Genomic DNA, 17,691 nt, shown 5'->3' with positions numbered 1-17,691 from the left:
GCCACGTTTGAGGAACATCTACAAAGGCTGGAACAGGTGTTGAGTCGTCTTCAGAAACACGGCCTGAAAGTGAAGCCTCTCAAGTGTCATCTGTTTTGCACTCAGAGTATATGGAACATGTCATCTCGGCTGAAGGGGTGAGACCGTCCCATGAAAAAGTCACAGCGCTACAGGAATGGCCCACTCCGAAGACTGTGAAAGATGTTCGGGCATTCCTGAGGTTTACCGGGTACTATCGGCGATTTGTAAAGAACTTCAATCGCATTTTGAACCCACTGCTGGAGCTGCTGAAAGGGGTGCCGTCTGGTGCAAAGAACAGGACTATCCAGTGGGGAGATCACCAGGAGGAGGCGTTTCGAGCTTTGAGAATGGCTCTGACTGAAGCACCACTGCTGGCCTACGCAGATTTCTCCCTACCATTTATTCTTCACACCGATGGAAGTCTTCATGGGCTCGGAGCTATGTTATTGCAGATTCAGGGCAGAAAAGAGCGAGTGATCGCCTACGCGAGTCAATCCCTCTAAGAGCCGGTCCCTCCAAGACATTGAGCGAAATCCAGACAACTACAGTTCATTCAAGCTGGAGCTGTTGGCATTAGTGTGGGCCATGCCTGAGAACTTTGTGGAGTAATTGTCTGGGTCTGAAGTCCTGGTACGCAACGACAACAACCCTTTGGCTCCCTTGGAAAACGTGAGGCAAGGGGTCCTGGAGCAGCGTTGGGTGGCTCGGATGGCGAAGTATCAATATAGATTCACCTACAAGAGGGGAGCTGAGAACACTAACGCAGATGCCTTATCCCGAGTGACCCACGAGAGACCTAGACCCAACCGGGACAAAGAACTGGAGGCTGAAGAGATCCCTGAATTCTGTGATACTGCCAGGACCTTAGCGGCTTCGTAAGAACAGATTCAGAAAGCGTCCGGAGAAGGCATTCTGGGATGACCCCGTGATGAGTGGGTTCGATTACAACAGGAAGATGGGGAACTCGCTCAAATGAGACAGTGGGTAAATCTAAAACAACCACCCAGTCAGAGAGAGAGAGACACCCTGTCCCCGGGGACTCTGCAGATCCTTTGACAGTGGGAAACGCTCCACCTCAAAGATGTAATAAGAAAAACTTGGCACTCAACTCTTGATGCTTGTGAAATTTTTAATGCAGTCCAAAATCAACAACGCTTCAGTCACAAAATGGACCTTCATTAAGTGCCAACTGCTCAGTATTTACAGGCTCATCAGCACGGTGTCCACCGCTTGCTGTGGATACTGCGCTGATGAGCCTGACACACCGCCCACTGAATCACCACTGGGCTGACGTCAACATTCTGACTTTAGTGAGACTACACATGAGAAAAACCCATACCCTGTTTTAGGGATCCAAACTATATTCTACAACTCTATTAGAGGATGTTCTCCTAATATATTGGACACCCTTCAGTGCCTTTATAACAAATATTCTTATCTATTTCAGTGGATGTTCATTATACCTAACTAACACTAAGCAGTAATCTGGGCCAATTTACCTACCAAGCATCGTACTGTACGTCTAATAGATGCACCATAGACTACACCGTTCTTTTCAAATACCAGTACTTTAGAATTTGTCAGCAATGAGCAGTCTGCAATTGATGAAGGTCCATTTTGTGACTGAAACGTTGTTGATTTTGGACTGCATTAAAAATTTCACAACCATCAAGAATTGAGTGCAAAGTTTTTCTTATTATTACTCACGGGATGGGATCCTACTTAGGCACCACTTACAGCTGTGCCACATTATATCCTCTATATTGTCCACCTCAGAGATGGACTGTTATACCAGAAGATTCAGCTGCAACGGGAAATGGGTGTTACCTGGCAAGTGGTGATTCCTGAGATGCTGCTTCATAAGGTGGCTATGGAGGCACACGAAAGAGGAGCTCATTTCGGTCGAGAGAAGACCTTTCAGTGGCTACAGAAGCTAGTCTACCATCCACAACTAAAAGCTGTGGTGGAAGAGGCATGTCGGCAATGCAGAAGCTGCGAGTTAGCTAAACTTCCTGAAGATCAAGCCCCTACACAGACCATCGTGACTTCTGCCCCCCTGGAAGTGTTGATGATAGATTATCTGACGATAAGTCCGACCTCCCTTGGATATGAACATTGCCTGGTGATGACAGACCACATCACCAAATTTGCTGTTGTGACTCTGACTCGGGATCAAACTGCTGAATCAGTGGCACAAGCCATCTGCAGGAATTTTATTCAAATGTACGGCTGTCCGAAGAGGATCCACTCTGATCAAGGCGTCTGTTTCCTGGGGCGAGTAATGGAAGAATTACAACGCATATACCAGCTTGGAAAGTCTCGGGCGACGCCCTACCATCCTCAGGGAAATGGAGCCTGTGAACGGTTCAACCGTACTCTGATTCAGATGTTGAGGACGCTAGAGGAAGACAGAAAGGCCCGTTAGCCTGAATTCATAGCTAAATTAGTTTGGGTGTACAATAACCGAGTGCATCCCATCAACGGATATACGCTATATACCCTGCTATTCGGCCGACTGGGAAGAGAGATTACTGAGCTGGAATTGGACCCAGAGGAGGACTACCCGTGGAATCGAGTGACACAAAAAATCAACACTGAAGATCCCATCTACGAAGTCCAATCTGAAGGGGAGAAAGACACCCCTACTCGAGTGGTCCATCGGAATATGCTATGTCCTTGCTTATCAAGAGATCCTGATAAAGTGGAGGAGGTGATAGACAAGAGCCAGGCTCCGACCTATTGAAGACCCAAGCTATGAGACACGAGCTGTGCACCCCGTAGTGAAACCTGAGCTGAGCACCCCCTTTTGAGACCCACACTGTGCTCTCCCTAGTGATAAACAAGAGCCGTGTTCCAACCTAGGGATAAACCCAAGCAGTGCGCCCCCTAGTGAGAGATCTGAGCTGTGTGCACCTCTACTTTGATTGAGATGGTCTTTTCTATAAAAATTTACAGAAATTGGGAACTGGAGTGTGTGGAGCAGCTGGACAGACTGTACTAAGACATGTGGGGAAGGGGTGAGAATGCGGAGCCGGATCTGCAATAATCCTTCACCCATTGGGGATGGAGATTACTGTGAAGGGCCGAGCAATGAGATGGAGCCCTGTGAGCTGGAGCCATGTCCAGGTAAGAGCAGAGCTTCTCCATCATCTGCCTATACCACACTGTACACCCACGTCTCATCACACCCGTTAACTCCTGTGCACCCACATCTCGTCACACCCATCACCTCCTGTGCACCTACATCTCATCACACCCATCACCTCCTGTGCACCCACATCTCATCACACCCATCACCTCCTGTGCACCCACATCTCGCCACACCCATCACCTCCTGTGCACCCACATCTTATCACATCTGTCACCTCTTGTGCACCCACATCTCATCACACCCATCACCTCCTGTGCACCCACATCTCATCACACCCATCAACTCTTGTGCACCCACACCCGTCACCTCCTGTGCACCCACATCTCATCACACCCATCACCTCCTGTGCACCCACACCCATCACCTCCTGTGCATCCACATCTGATCACATCTGTCACCTCCAGTGCACCCACATCTCATCACACCCATCACCTCCTGTGCACCCACATCTCATCACACCCATCAACTCTTGTGCACCCACACCCGTCACCTCCTGTCCACCCACATCTCATCACACCCATCACCTCCTGTGCACCCACACCCATCACCTCCTGTGCATCCACATCTGATCACATCTGTCACCTCCAGTGCACCCACATCTCATCACACCCGTCACCTCCAGTGCACCCACATGTTGTCACACCCGTCACCTCCAGTGCACCCACATCTCGTCACACCTGTCACCTCTTGTGCACCCTCATCTCATCACACCTGTACACCCACATCTCATCACACCCGTCACCTCTTGTGCACCCACATCTCATCACACCATCACCTCCAGTGCACCCACATCTCATCACACCCGTCACCTCCAGTGCACCCACCTCTCGTCACACCCATCACCTCCTGTGCACCCACATCTCATCACACCCAACACCTCCAGTGCACCCACATCTCATCACACCCAACACCTCCAGTGCACCCACATCTCATCACACCTGTCACCTCTTGTGCACCCACATCTCATCACACCTGTCACCTCCTGTGCACCCACATCTCATCACACCCGTCACCTCCTGTGCGCCCACATCTCATCACACCCATCAACTCCTGTGCACCCACACCCGTCACCTCCTGTGCACCCACATCTCATCACACCCATCACCTCCTGTGCACCCACATCTGATCACATCTGTGACCTCGTGTGCACCCACATCTCATCACAGCCGTCACCTCCAGTGCACCCACATGTTGTCACACCCGTCACTTTCAGTGCACCCACATGTTGTCACACCCGTCACCTCCAGTGCACCCACATGTTGTCACACCTGTCGCCTCCAGTGCACCCACATGTTTTCACACCCGTCACCTCCAGTGCACCCACGTGTTTTCACACCCATCACCTCCAGTGCACCCACATGTTTTCACACCCGTCACCTCCAGTGCACCCACTTGTTTTCACACCCGTCACCTCCAGTGCACCCACATGTTGTCACACCCGTCACCTCCAGTGCACCCACATGTTGTCACACATGTCACCTCCTGTGTAATATATTGTTCCAGAGTCGATTTCTTCAGTGACAAACTGTTCGGCCATTGCCGGATCCGTATATAGCAGCTGCGGTCCTTCCTGCCCCCGGTCTTGTGATGAGGCGACGCTCCGTCAGGTGAGCTGCCATTGTTGTTTATTCTTACAACACATATATGTGATCAATAACCGGGGTACGATGCACTGTCAGCAGAGGATCAGGGTGTCCACATGAAGGGAGGGGCAGAGACTGTGGCCAGGACTGTACATTCACCTTTTCATGCCCATGATGAAGTTATCACATATTTGTAACACTACAGAGGTTGATTGTGTAGGTAGCGAGATGACAAGGTAAACTCCAGAGAGATGAGAGAGATGCAGAGACTATGGAGAGAGCTTCTGGAGACCAGAATCATGGAAGTGATCGATTGTGTTAAACACAGTAGGAAATCTCTCATTTCAGCATTGTGGGTAATCTCAGTCCTGTGCTCTCCTCCTGCACCGAGCATTGTGGGTAATCTCAGTCCTGTGCTCTCCTCCTGCACCGTGCATTGTGGGTAATCTCAGTCCTGTGCTCTCCTCCTGCACCGAGCATAGTGGGTAATCTCAGTCCTGTGCTCTCCTCCTGCACCGAGCATAGTGGGTAATCTCAGTCCTGTGCTCTCCTCCTGCACCGAGCATTGTGGGTAATCTCAGTCCTGTGCTCTCGTCCTGCACCGAGCATTGTGGGTAATCTCAGTCCTGTGCTCTCCTCCTGCACCGAGCATTGTGCGTAATCTCAGTCCTGTGCTCTCCTCCTGCACCGTGCATTGTGGGTAATCTCAGTCCTGTGCTCTCCTCCTGCACCGTGCATTGTGGGTAATCTCAGTCCTGTGCTCTCCTCCTGCACCGAGCATAGTGGGTAATCTCAGGCCTGTGCTCTCCTCCTGCACCGAGCATTGTGGGTAATCTCAGTCCTGTGCTCTCCTCCTGCACCGAGCATTGTGAGTAATCTCAGTCCTGTGCTCTCATCCTGCACCGAGCATTGTGGGTAATCTCAGTCCTGTGCTCTCCTCCTGCACCATGCATTGTGGGTAATCTCAGTCCTGTGCTCTCATCCTGCACCGAGCATTGTGGGTAATCTCAGTCCTGTGCTCTCGTCCTGCACCGAGCATTGTGGGTAATCTCAGTCCTGTGCTCTCCTCCTGCACCGTGCATTGTGGGTAATCTCAGTCCTGTGCTCTCCTCCTGCACCGAGCATTGTGGGTAATCTCAGTCCTGTGCTCTTGTCCTGCACCGAGCATTGTGGGTAATCTCAGTCCTGTGCTCTCCTCCTGCACCGTGCATTGTGGGTAATCTCAGTCCTGTGCTCTCCTCCTGCACCGTGCATTGTGGGTAATCTCAGTCCTGTGCTCTCCTCCTGCACCGTGCATTGTGGATAATCTCAGTCCTGTGCTCTCCTCCTGCACCGAGCATAGTGGGTAATCTCAGTCCTGTGCTCTCCTCCTGCACCGAGCATTGTGGGTAATCTCAGTCCTGTGCTCTCCTCCTGCACCATGCATTGTGGGTAATCTCAGTCCTGTGCTCTCATCCTGCACCGAGCATTGTGGGTAATCTCAGTCCTGTGCTCTCCTCCTGCACCGTGCATTGTGGGTAATCTCAGTCCTGTGCTCTCCTCATGCACCGAGCATTGTGAGTAATCTCAGTCCTGTGCTCTCCTCCTGCACCGAGCATTGTGGGTAATCTCATTCCTGTGCTCTCCTCCTGCATAGAGCAGTGTGGGTAATCTCAGTCCTGTGCTCTCCTCCTTCACCGAGCATTGTGGGTAATCTCAGTCCTGTGCTCTCCTCCTGCACCGAGCATAGTGGGTAATCTCAGTCCTGTGCTCTCCTCCTGCACCATGCATTGTGGGTAATCTCAGTCCTGTGCTCTCATCCTGCACCGAGCATTGTGGGTAATCTCAGTCCTGTGCTCTCCTCCTGCACCGTGCATTGTGGGTAATCTCAGTCCTGTGCTCTCCTCATGCACCGAGCATTGTGAGTAATCTCAGTCCTGTGCTCTCCTCCTGCACCGAGCATTGTGGGTAATCTCATTCCTGTGCTCTCCTCCTGCATAGAGCAGTGTGGGTAATCTCAGTCCTGTGCTCTCCTCCTTCACCGAGCATTGTGGGTAATCTCAGTCCTGTGCTCTCCTCCTGCACCGAGCATTGTGGGTAATCTCAGTCCTGTGCTCTCCTCCTGCACCGAGCATTGTGGGTAATCTCAGTCCTGTGCTCTCCTCCTGCACCGAGCATTGTGGGTAATCTCAGTCCTGTGCTCTCCTCCTGCATAGAGCAGTGTGGGTAATCTCAGTCCTGTGCTCTCCTCCTTCACTGAGCATTGTGGGTAATCTCAGTCCTGTGCTCTCCTCCTTCACCGAGCATTGTGAGTGATCTCAGTCCTGTGCTCTCCTCCTGCATCGAGTATTGTGAGTAATCTCAGTCCTGTGCTCTCCTCTTGCACCGAGCATTGTGGGTAATCTCATTCCTGTGCTCGCCTCCTGCATAGAGCAGTGTGGGTAATCTCAGTCCTGTGCTCTCCTCCTTCACCGAGCATTGTGGGTAATCTCAGTCCTGTGCTCTCCTCCTGCACCGAGCATTGTGGGTAATCTCAGTCCTGTGCTCTCGTCCTGCACCGAGCATTGTGGGTAATCTCAGTCCTGTGCTCGCCTCCTGCACCGAGCATTGTGGGTAATCTCAGTCCTGTGCTCAACTCCTGCACCGAGCATTGTGGGTAATCTCAGTCCTGTGCTCTCCTCCTGCACCGAGCATTGTGGGTAATCTCAGTCCTGTGCTCTTCTCCTGCACCGAGCATTGTGGGTAATCTCAGTCCTGTGCTCTTCTCCTGCACCGAGCATTGTGGGTAATCTCAGTCCTGTGCTCTCCTCCTGCACCGAGCATTGTGGGTAATCTCAGTCCTGTGCTCTCCTCCTGCACCGAGCATTGTGGGTAATCTCAGTCCTGTGCTCTTCTCCTGCATCGAGCATTGTGGGTAATCTCAGTCCTGTGCTCTTCTCCTGCACCGAGCATTGTGGGTAATCTCAGTCCTGTGCTCGCCTCCTGCACCAAGCATTGTGGGTAATCTCTGTCCTGTGCTATCCTCCTGCACCAAGCATTGTGGGTAATCTCAGTCCTGTGCTCCCCTCCTGCACCGAGCATTGTGGGTAATCTCAGTCCTGTGCTCTCCTCCTGCACCGAGCATTGTGGGTAATCTCAGTCCTGTGCTCTTCTCCTGCACCGAGCATTGTGGGTAATCTCAGTCCTGTGCTCGCCTCCTGCACCAAGCATTGTGGTTAATCTCAGTCCTGTGCTATCCACCTGCACCAAGCATTGTGGGTAATCTCGGTCCTGTGCTCCCCTCCTGCACCGAGCATTGTGGGTAATCTCAGTCCTGTGCTCTCCTCCTGCACCGAGCAGTATGGGTAATCTCAGTCCTGTGCTCTTCTCCTGCATAGAGCAGTGTGGGTAATCTCAGTCCTGTGCTCTCCTCTTGCACCGAGCATTGTGGGTAATCTCAGTCCTTTGCTCTCCTCCTGCACCGAGCATTGTGGGTAATCTCAGTCCTGTGCTCTCCTCCTGCACCTAGCATTGTGGGTAATCTCAGTCCTGTGCTCTCCTCCTGCACCGAGCATTGTGGGTAATCTCATTCCTGTGCTCTCCTCCTGCATAGAGCAGTGTGGGTAATCTCAGTCCTGTGCTGTCCTCCTTCACCGAGCATTGTGGGTAATCTCAGTCATGTGCTCTCCTCCTGCACCGAGCATTATGGGTAATCTCAGTCCTGTGCTCTCCCCCTGCACCGAGCATTATGGGTAATCTCAGTCCTGTGCTCTCCTCCTGCACCGAGCATTGTGGGTAATCTCAGTCCTGTGCTCGCCTCCTGCACCAAGCATTGTGGGTAATCTCAGTCCTGTGCTCTCCTTCTGCACCGAGCATTGTGGGTAATCTCAGTCCTGTGCTCTCGTCCTGCACCGAGCATTGTGGGTAATCTCAGTCCTGTGCTCTCCTCCTGCCCCATGCATTGTGGGTAATCTCAGTCCTGTGCTCGCCTCCTGCACCAAGCATTGTGGGTAATCTCAGTCCTGTGCTCGCCTCCTGCACCAAGCATTGTGGGTAATCTCAGTCCTGTGCTCTCCTTCTGTACCGAGCATTGTGGGTAATCTCAGTCCTGTGCTCTCGTCCTGCACCGAGCATTGTGGGTAATCTCAGTCCTGTGCTCGCCTCCTGCACCAAGCATTGTGAGTAATCTCAGTCCTGTGCTCTCCTCCTGCACCAAGCATTGTGGGTAATCTCAGTCCTATGCTCTCATCCTGCACCGAGCATTATGGGTAATCTCAGTCCTGTGCTCTCCTCCTGCACCGAGCATTGTGTGTAATATCAGTCCTGTGCTCGCCTCCTGCACCGAACATTGTGGGTAATCTCAGTCCTGTGCTCTCCTCCTGCCCCATGTATTGTGGGTAATATCAGTCCTGTGCTTGCCTCCTGCACCAAGCATTGTGGGTAATCTCAGTCCTGTGCTCTCCTCCTGCTCCGAGCATTGTGGGTAATCTCAGTCCTATGCTCACCTCCTGCTCCAAGCATTGTGGGTAATCTCAGTCCTGTGCTCTCCTCCTGCCCCATGCATTGTGGGTAATCTCAGTCCTGTGCTCTGCTCCTGCACCAAGCATTGTGGGTAATCTCAGTCCTGTGCTCTCCTCCTGCACCGAGCAGTGTGGGTAATCTCAGTCCTGTGCTCACCTCCTGCACCGAGCATTGTGGGTAATCTCAGTCCTGTGCTCTTCTCCTGCACCGAGCATTGTGGCTAATCTCAGTCCTGTGCTCTCCTCCTGCACCGAGCATTGTGGGTAATCTCAGTCTTGTGCTCTCCTCCTGCACCGAGCATTGTGGGTAATCTCAGTCCTGTGCTCTCCTCCTGCACCGAGCATTGTGGGTAATCTCAGTCCTGTGCTCTCCTCCTGCACCGAGCATTGTGGGTAATCTCAGTCCTGTGCTCTCCTCCTGCACCGAGCATTGTGGGTAATCTCAATCCTGTGCTCTCCTCCTGCACCGAGCATTGTGGGTAATCTCAGTCCTGTGCTCTCCTCCTGCATAGAGCATTGTGGGTAATCTCAGTCCTGTGCTCTTCTCCTGCACTGAGCATTGTGGGTAATCTCAGTCCTGTGCTCTCCTCCTGCACCGAGCATTGTGGGTAATCTCAGTCCTGTGCTCTCCTCCTGCACCGAGCATTGTGGGTAATCTCATTCCTGTGCTCTCCTCCTGCACCGAGCATTGTGGGTAATCTCATTCCTGTGCTCTCCTCCTGCATAGAGCAGTGTGGGTAATCTCAGTCCTGTGCTCTCCTCCTTCACCGAGCATTGTGGGTAATCTCAGTCATGTGCTCTCCTCCTGCACCGAGCATTATGGGTAATCTCAGTCATGTGCTCTCCTCCTGCACCGAGCATTATGGGTAATCTCAGTCCTGTGCTCTCCTCCTGCACCGAGCATTGTGGGTAATCTCAGTCCTGTGCTCGCCTCCTGCACCAAGCATTGTGGGTAATCTCAGTCCTGTGCTCTCCTGCTGCACCGAGCATTGTGGGTAATCTCAGTCCTGTGCTCTCGTCCTGCACCGAACATTGTGGGTAATCTCAGTCCTGTGCTCTCCTCCTGCACCGAGCATTGTGGGTAATCTCAGTCCTGTGCTCTCCTTCTGTACCGAGCATTGTGGGTAATCTCAATCCTGTGCTCTCATCCTGCACCAAGCATTGTGGGTAATCTCAGTCCTGTGCTCTCCTCCTGCACCGAGCAGTGTGGGTAATCTCAGTCCTGTGCTCTCCTCCTGCATAGAGCAGTGTGGGTAATCTCAGTCCTGTGCTCTCCTCCTTCACCGAGCATTGTGGGTAATCTCAGTCATGTGCTCTCCTCCTGCACCGAGCATTATGGGTAATCTCAGTCCTGTGCTCTCCTCCTGCACCGAGCATTATGGGTAATCTCAGTCCTGTGCTCTCCTCCTGCACCGAGCATTGTGGGTAATCTCAGTCCTGTGCTCGCCTCCTGCACCAAGCATTGTGGGTAATCTCAGTCCTGTGCTCTCCTTCTGCACCGAGCATTGTGGGTAATCTCAGTCCTGTGCTCTCGTCCTGCACTGAACATTGTGGGTAATCTCAGTCCTGTGCTCTCGTCCTGCACCGAGCATTGTGGGTAATCTCAGTCCTGTGCTCGCCTCCTGCACCAAGCATTGTGGGTAATCTCAGTCCTGTGCTCTCCTCCTGCACCGAGCATTGTGGGTAATCTCAGTCCTGTGCTCTCCTCCTGCACCGAGCATTGTGGGTAATCTCAGTCCTGTGCTCTCCTCCTGCACCGAGCATTGTGGGTAATCTCAGTCCTGTGCTCGCCTCCTGCACCAAGCATAGTGGGTAATCTCAGTCCTGTGCTCTCCTTCTGTACCGAGCATTGTGGGTAATCTCAATCCTGTGCTCTCATCCTGCACCAAGCATTGTGGGTAATCTCAGTCCTGTGCTCTCCTCCTGCACCGAGCAGTGTGGGTAATCTCAGTCCTGTGCTCTCCTCCTGCACCGAGCAGTGTGGGTAATCTCAGTCCTGTGCTCTTCTCCTACACCGAGCATTGTGGGTAATCTCATTCCTGTGCTCTCCTCCTGCACCGAGCATTGTGGGTAATCTTAGTCCTGTGCTCTCCTCCTGCACCGAGCAGTGTGGGTAATCTCAGTCCTGTGCTCTTCTCCTGCACCGAGCAGTGTGGGTAATCTCAGTCCTGTGCTCTCCTCCTTCACCGAGCATTGTGGGTAATCTCAGTCCTGTGCTCTCCTCTTGCACCGAGCATTGTGGGTAATCTCAGTCCTGTGCTCTCCTCCTGCACCGAGCATTGTGGGTAATCTCAGTCCTGTGCTCTCCTCCTGCACCGAGCATTGTGGGTAATCTCAGTCCTGTGCTCTCCTCCTGCACCGAGCAGTGTGGGTAATCTCAGTCCTGTGCTCTCGTCCTGCACCGAGCATTGTGGGTAATCTCAGTCCTGTGCTCTCCTCCTGCACCGAGCATTGTGCGTAATCTCAGTCCTGTGCTCTCCTCCTGCACCGTGCATTGTGGGTAATCTCAGTCCTGTGCTCTCCTCCTGCACCGAGCATTGTGGGTAATCTCAGTCCTGTGCTCTCCTCCTGCACCGAGCATTGTGGGTAATCTCAATCCTGTGCTCTCATCCTGCACCGAGCATTGTGGGTAATCTCAGTCCTGTGCTCTCGTCCTGCACCGAGCATTGTGGGTAATCTCAGTCCTGTGCTCTCCTCCTGCACCGAGCATTGTGGGTAATCTCAGTCCTGTGCTCTCCTCCTGCACCGAGCATTGTGGGTAATCTCAGTCCTGTGCTCTCCTCCTGCACCGAGTATTGTGGGTAATCTCAGTCCTGTGCTCTCCTCCTTCACCGAGCATTGTGGGTAATCTCAGTCCTGTGCTCTCTTCCTGCATAGAGCATTGTGGGTAATCTCATTCCTGTGCTCTCCTCCTGCACCGAACATTGTGGGTAATCTCAGTCCTGTGCTCTCCTGCTGCACCGCGCATTGTGGGTAATCTCAGTCCTGTGCTCTCCTGCTGCACCGAGCATTGTGGGTAATCTCAGTCCTGTGCTCTCCTCCTGCACCGAGCATTGTGGGTAATCTCAGTCCTGTGCTCTCCTGCTGCACCGAGCATTGTGGGTAATCTCAGTCCTGTGCTCTCCTCCTGCACCGAGCATTGTGGGTAATCTCAGTCCTGTGCTCTCCTCCTGCACCGAGCATTGTGGGTAATCTCAGTCCTGTGCTCTCCTGCTGCACCGAGCATTGTGGGTAATCTCAGTCCTGTGCTCTCCTCCTGCACCGAGCATTGTGGGTAATCTCAGTCCTGTGCTCTCCTGCTGCACCGAGCATTGTGGGTAATCTCAGTCCTGTGCTCTCCTCCTGCACCGAGCATTGTGGGTAATCTCAGTCCTGTGCTCTCCTGCTGCACCGAGCATTGTGGGTAATCTCAGTCCTGTGCTCTCCTCCTGCACCGAGCATTGTGGGTAATCTCAGTCCTGTGCTCTCCTGCTGCACCGAGCATTGTGGGTAATCTCAGTCCTGTGCTCTCCTCCTGCACCGAGCATTGTGGGTAATCTCAGTCCTGTGCTCTCCTGCTGCACCGAGCATTGTGGGTAATCTCAGTCCTGTGCTCTCCTCCTGCACCGAGCATAGTGGGTAATCTCAGTCCTGTGCTCTCCTCCTGCACCGAGCATTGTGGGTAATCTCAGTCCTGTGCTCTCCTCCTGCAGTGAGCATTGTGGGTAATCTCAGTCCTGTGCTCTCCTCCTGCAGCGAGCATTGTGGGTAATCTCAGTCCTGTGCTCTCCTCCTGCAGTGAGCATTGTGGGTAATCTCAGTCCTGTGCTCTCCTCCTGCAGCGAGCATTGTGGGTAATCTCAGTCCTTTGGTATCTTCATGTTTGATGTTGAGGTCAGGATACTGGAAGTGATGTCATTAATGTGATAGTAGTGAAAAGTTACTTGGCACTCATCTTAAGAGTCCATAGAAGAAAATTTTATTATGCTGTCTGCAAAACGTTTCGGCCTACATGGCCTTCATCAGTCCACTGTGAAAAGAGTTGCAGTCGAGCAGGGTAGTGGTAAGAGGTCCAGACGGACGGAAACGTGAAGTTAGCCAGGAGCAATCAATGTCTCTGTGACGAGACAAGCAGCGGAAACCGCATCCAGCCTGACGCCCATCACCACTGACCTCCCATGAGTCGTTTGAATTGATTGCTCCTGGCTAACCTCACGTTTCCGTCCGTCTGGACCTCTTACCACTACCCTGCTCGACTGCAACTCTTTTCACAGTGGACTGATGAAGGCCATGTAGGCCGAAACGTTTTGCAGACTGCATAATAAAATTTTCTTCTATGGACTCTTAAGTTGAGTGCCAAGTTACTTTTCACTATTGAGCTTTGGTTTGGGTAACCTACTTGCACACCCTGCAGTAGTGCCACGCTATATTATACATCAATGTGATAGTGACATCATCAGTACTTGTCTCCCCAGCTGTGCCTGCAGCACTGCCTGCCTGGCTGTCACTGCCCATCGGGGAAGCTGCTCGCTTTCAATGGCTCCTCATGTGTGGATCTGGAGGACTGCACCTGCCTGGACCTCCTGACCGGAGAAAGACGCCTCCCAGGAGAGACTGTGCCCATGGGAGATGGGTGTAATAACTGGTGAGATGCGATTCAGTCACATCAGACCACACACGCCCCGTGACCACTCTGATCAATGTCTGATGTCTCTGCAGCACCTGTGTGAACGGCACCATGAAGTGCAGCAATGCAGTCTGTGCCGGTGAGTCCTGCGGGCATGAGGGAGCGGTTGAGGGGACACGGGGTGAGGGTGGCTGATGTGCTCACTTTGTCTCATACGTGGACAGGACTTGCTATTGGAATATTGTGACCTGGGGGGTCCAGCTCTCTGGAAGTCCAGATCTCTGGGGTCTGGCACTCTGGGGGTCTTGTTCTCTGGCTCTTTGGAGGTCCGGCTGTCTGAGGATTCTGTTTTCTGGGGGTCCGGCTCTCTGGGGGTCTGGCCCTCGGGGATCTAGCACTCTGGGGGTCTGGTTCTCTGGAGGTCTGTCACTCTGGGGGTCTGGTTCTCTGGGGGTCTGTCACTCTGGGGGTCTGGCTCTCTGGAGGTCCGGCTCTCTGAGGATTCTGTTGTCTGGAGGTCCGGCTCTCTGGGGATTCTGTTCTCTGGGGGTCTGGCCCTCTGGGGTTCTAGCACTCTGGGGGTCTGGCTCTCTGGAGGTCCGGCTCTTTGGGTATCCTGTTCTCTGGGGTTCCGACATTCCATGTGTCCGCCCGCCTCTTCTGTATCTGCACAGTGTGAAGTTTTCTCTCTCGACCGTGTTGTATGTACTGTGAAGCCCCTCATTACTGCACGTGCATAGTAGTACTGACCACTACCTCCTGGCATGAGAGACTGGCCAGCCACCCCCACGGACACCTTTTGTTCCCATGTATAACTCCCATCATGTTTGGCAGTGGCTGGCAGCTGGTGTGAGTGGTCAGAGTGGACTCCCTGCTCCAGGACATGTGGGACTGAGGTGGTGACCCGATACCGGAGCTGTGCTTGTCCCAGTCCCCGAGGTGCTGGAGAGGAGTGTCAGGATGTTCAGCAGCACTATGGTGACACAGGGGTGCAGATGGAGCATCGGCAGTGTCCACATCCGTCCTTCTGTCCAGGTAAACTGTGAGGAGATGCAGTCTCCTGGTGGGAGCATCCAGGCGTGTAACTTCCTGTCCTATCTCCACAGTCAATGGTCAGTGGGGTCTATGGAGTCCGTGGTCGTATTGTGACGCCTGTTCAGGAGACACTGTGAAAACACGGCAGTGTAATAACCCACCGGCGATGTTTGAGGGCTCACCATGTGCAGGGGAGTCCATACAGAGCCGGGTTTGCGAGGACAACAGCACCCAGTGCTCAGGTAATGGGGTGTAGGTTTAGTGCTGCTCTCAGGGTGCGGGGAAAGTTTCAGGGCTCGGGCTCGCTACTCCACGCAGATTCCCGGAGTCTCAGGACTGGAATCTGACCACTGATCCACCATAGTGCTGTGGACATGAAGCTGCCTTCTCTCCCATGCAGGGTGCGGTGGAGGACTGGTGAATTTCACCTGTGGTAAACCCTGCCCTCGTTCCTGCGACCATCTTCATGGAGACGTTGTGTGTCTAGACAGCGAGGAGTGCCACCCATCATGTGGATGTCCCGAGGGGCATCTCCTGCAGGATGGGGGGTGTGTGGTCCCCAGTGACTGCAGATGCAAGTACCAGAACAGCACTCTGGGTAAGTCTGGCCTGGGTCAACTGTGGCACCATCCAAGACCTTCTCAAAAGAAGTAATCCACAAGAAATGACACCTTCTGTCTCCAGGTTCTTCGAAGTCTGGTTCTGCTTGGCCTGGTCCCGGCCATTGGGAATATGCACAGCCTGGAGAAGTGGTGACCGGCCCATGCCAGAACTGGTGAGTGTGCGGCCCGGTGGCTGTGATTGTGTCGCTGTGCCGCGTAGTTCTGGCTCGCTCACCGACAATCTGTCATTTTTCTGCAGGAATTTCTCCCAGATTCAGATCTGTTTGTATTTTGTCTCAGATCAGGAATACTAGTTACTAAGTATTGGAGCGAGCTTGGCTTGAAACCTTCAACCCCCCCCCCCCCCCCCCCCAGCATTTATGGCTTTCTGGGACTGCTGGATTTGGCAGGTTCATTAATCTGGATGGTCCGATCACATGTGGATGGTTGTGCGGCCACACCAGATACATACGGTATTGAAAGAATTCCGTAAATGTAACCTTTTCATCTGAGGGCTATGATGGCGCACACATTCTTGGATCTTTGCATCGTGGCAGATAGTCAGACAGGTTTTCTGTCTACCGGAACACACCGTAGATTGGTAGCCAGGAATCCTTTAATGCAACCGAATCCACACACACTAAGAAAGCTGCTCCCCTCGGTGAGATAAAAAGGCCAAGCCATAATAGTCTCCTGGATGGGAACACCAAAAAAACCCTGGAGTTATCCAGTACAGACGGTCAATAATCCAGTCGAGGCAGTAAGTGCCGGGAATCGTGATCTGTCAACCCAAAAGAAAACACTAAAAACGTGCACCTGCTATAACCAGAGCTATTATAGTTCGGTCACATAAAAGAAATAACCTTATGCTGTGTCCTAGGTTGTGGCAGGGTGGATGGTGGACCATACTAGAAGTGGCGGTGTCTGGGTCATTCCGGCCTTGGACAAAAGTCATCTGCCGTCTGAGAGCACTTGTTGTGAACATGGGTTTTTTTTAGATGCGGTCACAGGCCACTTCTGCAGATGCAGGTCACACGTTCATGGCCACCGATAACCAAACACAGGATAAACTCCAAGCTTTAATAAACTGCAGCACATATAGCCACAACCAGACAGGCAGGATGTGTCTCATGTCCCCTGAAGAGTAGAATTAGGAAACAGCTTTCAGAGAGTAATAGTGCAGGCAGCCCCTCGGCACTATCCAAACAGTAGTACCAAAGGCCTTCCGTCTCAGTCATGACTTCGGGATGACTGTGACTGATGACCGTTGACGATGACTGTGGGGCCTCGATGATGACTGTGGGGCCTCGATGATGACTGTGGGGCCTCGATGATGACTGTGGGGCCTCAATGATGACTGTGGGGTCTTGATGATGACTGTGGGGTCTTGATGATGACTGTGTGGCCTCGGTGGTGACTGTGTGGCCTCGGTGGTGACTGTGTGGCCTCGGTGGTGACTGTGGGGCCTCGGTGGTGACTGTGGGGCCTCGATGATGACTGTGGGGTCTTGATGATGACTGTGGGGTCTCGATGATGACTGTGTGGCCTCGGTGGTGACTGTGTGGCCTCGGTGGTGACTGTGTGGCCTCGGTGATGACTGTGGGGCCTCGGTGGTGACTGTGGGGCCTCGGTGGTGACTGTGGGGCCTCGGTGATGACTGTGGGGCCTCGGTGGTGACTGTGGGGCCTCGGTGGTGACTGTGGGATCTTGATGATGACTGTGGGATCTTGATGATGACTGTGGGGTGTTGATGATTACTGTGGGCCTCGGTGAGGACTGTGGGGTTTCCGTGATGACTTTGGTGCATCGATTATGACTTTAGAGCCACGTTGATGACTGTGGGGCCTTTGTGCTGACTTTATTGTCTCAGTAAAACCTTTGACGCCTCATCAGTATTTCTTCAAGATTAATGACGCCATTCCTCTTTGTTCAGCACCTGTTCCCATGGCCTCCTACTCTGCACACCGGACCCTCAGTGTCGTCTGGATGGGCACTGGGGGGTGTGGACCTCCTGGACCTCATGTTCTGTCAGCTGTGGAGAAGGAACCAAGACTCGGTCTAGGCACTGTGACAGTCCTGTACCCCAGAATGGCGGCCATGGTTGTGTAGGGAATCCCAAAGATGAGAGATATTGCCAGGTCTCCAGCTGTCCAGGTAAGTACAGTCCCAACATGGAGTGGATCTTCTCTGACCCTCACTGAGAGTTCTGGTCTGG

At 52.9% G+C, this 17,691-nt stretch overlaps 1 protein-coding gene across 1 annotated transcript in view; it reads left to right on the top strand.

The window, feature by feature from the left end:
- The window catches only part of LOC141054879 (SCO-spondin-like), a 463,576-nt gene that overhangs the window by 329,611 nt on the left and 116,274 nt on the right, over positions 1–17,691 (top strand). Inside the window, exons 75-84 of the mRNA XM_073551763.1 lie at positions 2,977–3,541; positions 4,488–4,588; positions 4,676–4,779; positions 13,688–13,857; positions 13,932–13,978; positions 14,674–14,874; positions 14,946–15,116; positions 15,275–15,472; positions 15,559–15,649; positions 17,410–17,630. Of these exons, the coding sequence (XP_073407864.1) occupies positions 2,977–3,541; positions 4,488–4,588; positions 4,676–4,779; positions 13,688–13,857; positions 13,932–13,978; positions 14,674–14,874; positions 14,946–15,116; positions 15,275–15,472; positions 15,559–15,649; positions 17,410–17,630 (1,869 nt within the window). The remainder of the gene's footprint in view (positions 1–2,976; positions 3,542–4,487; positions 4,589–4,675; positions 4,780–13,687; positions 13,858–13,931; positions 13,979–14,673; positions 14,875–14,945; positions 15,117–15,274; positions 15,473–15,558; positions 15,650–17,409; positions 17,631–17,691) is intronic.

This window comes from Dendrobates tinctorius, unplaced genomic scaffold, assembly GCF_039654945.1.
Source record: "Dendrobates tinctorius isolate UK_male_01 unplaced genomic scaffold, ASM3965494v1 ptg000179l, whole genome shotgun sequence".
NCBI lineage: Eukaryota > Metazoa > Chordata > Amphibia > Anura > Dendrobatidae > Dendrobates > Dendrobates tinctorius.
The sequence above is the reverse complement of the archived record's forward strand: the minus strand, read 5'-3'. Positions and strand labels throughout refer to the sequence as shown.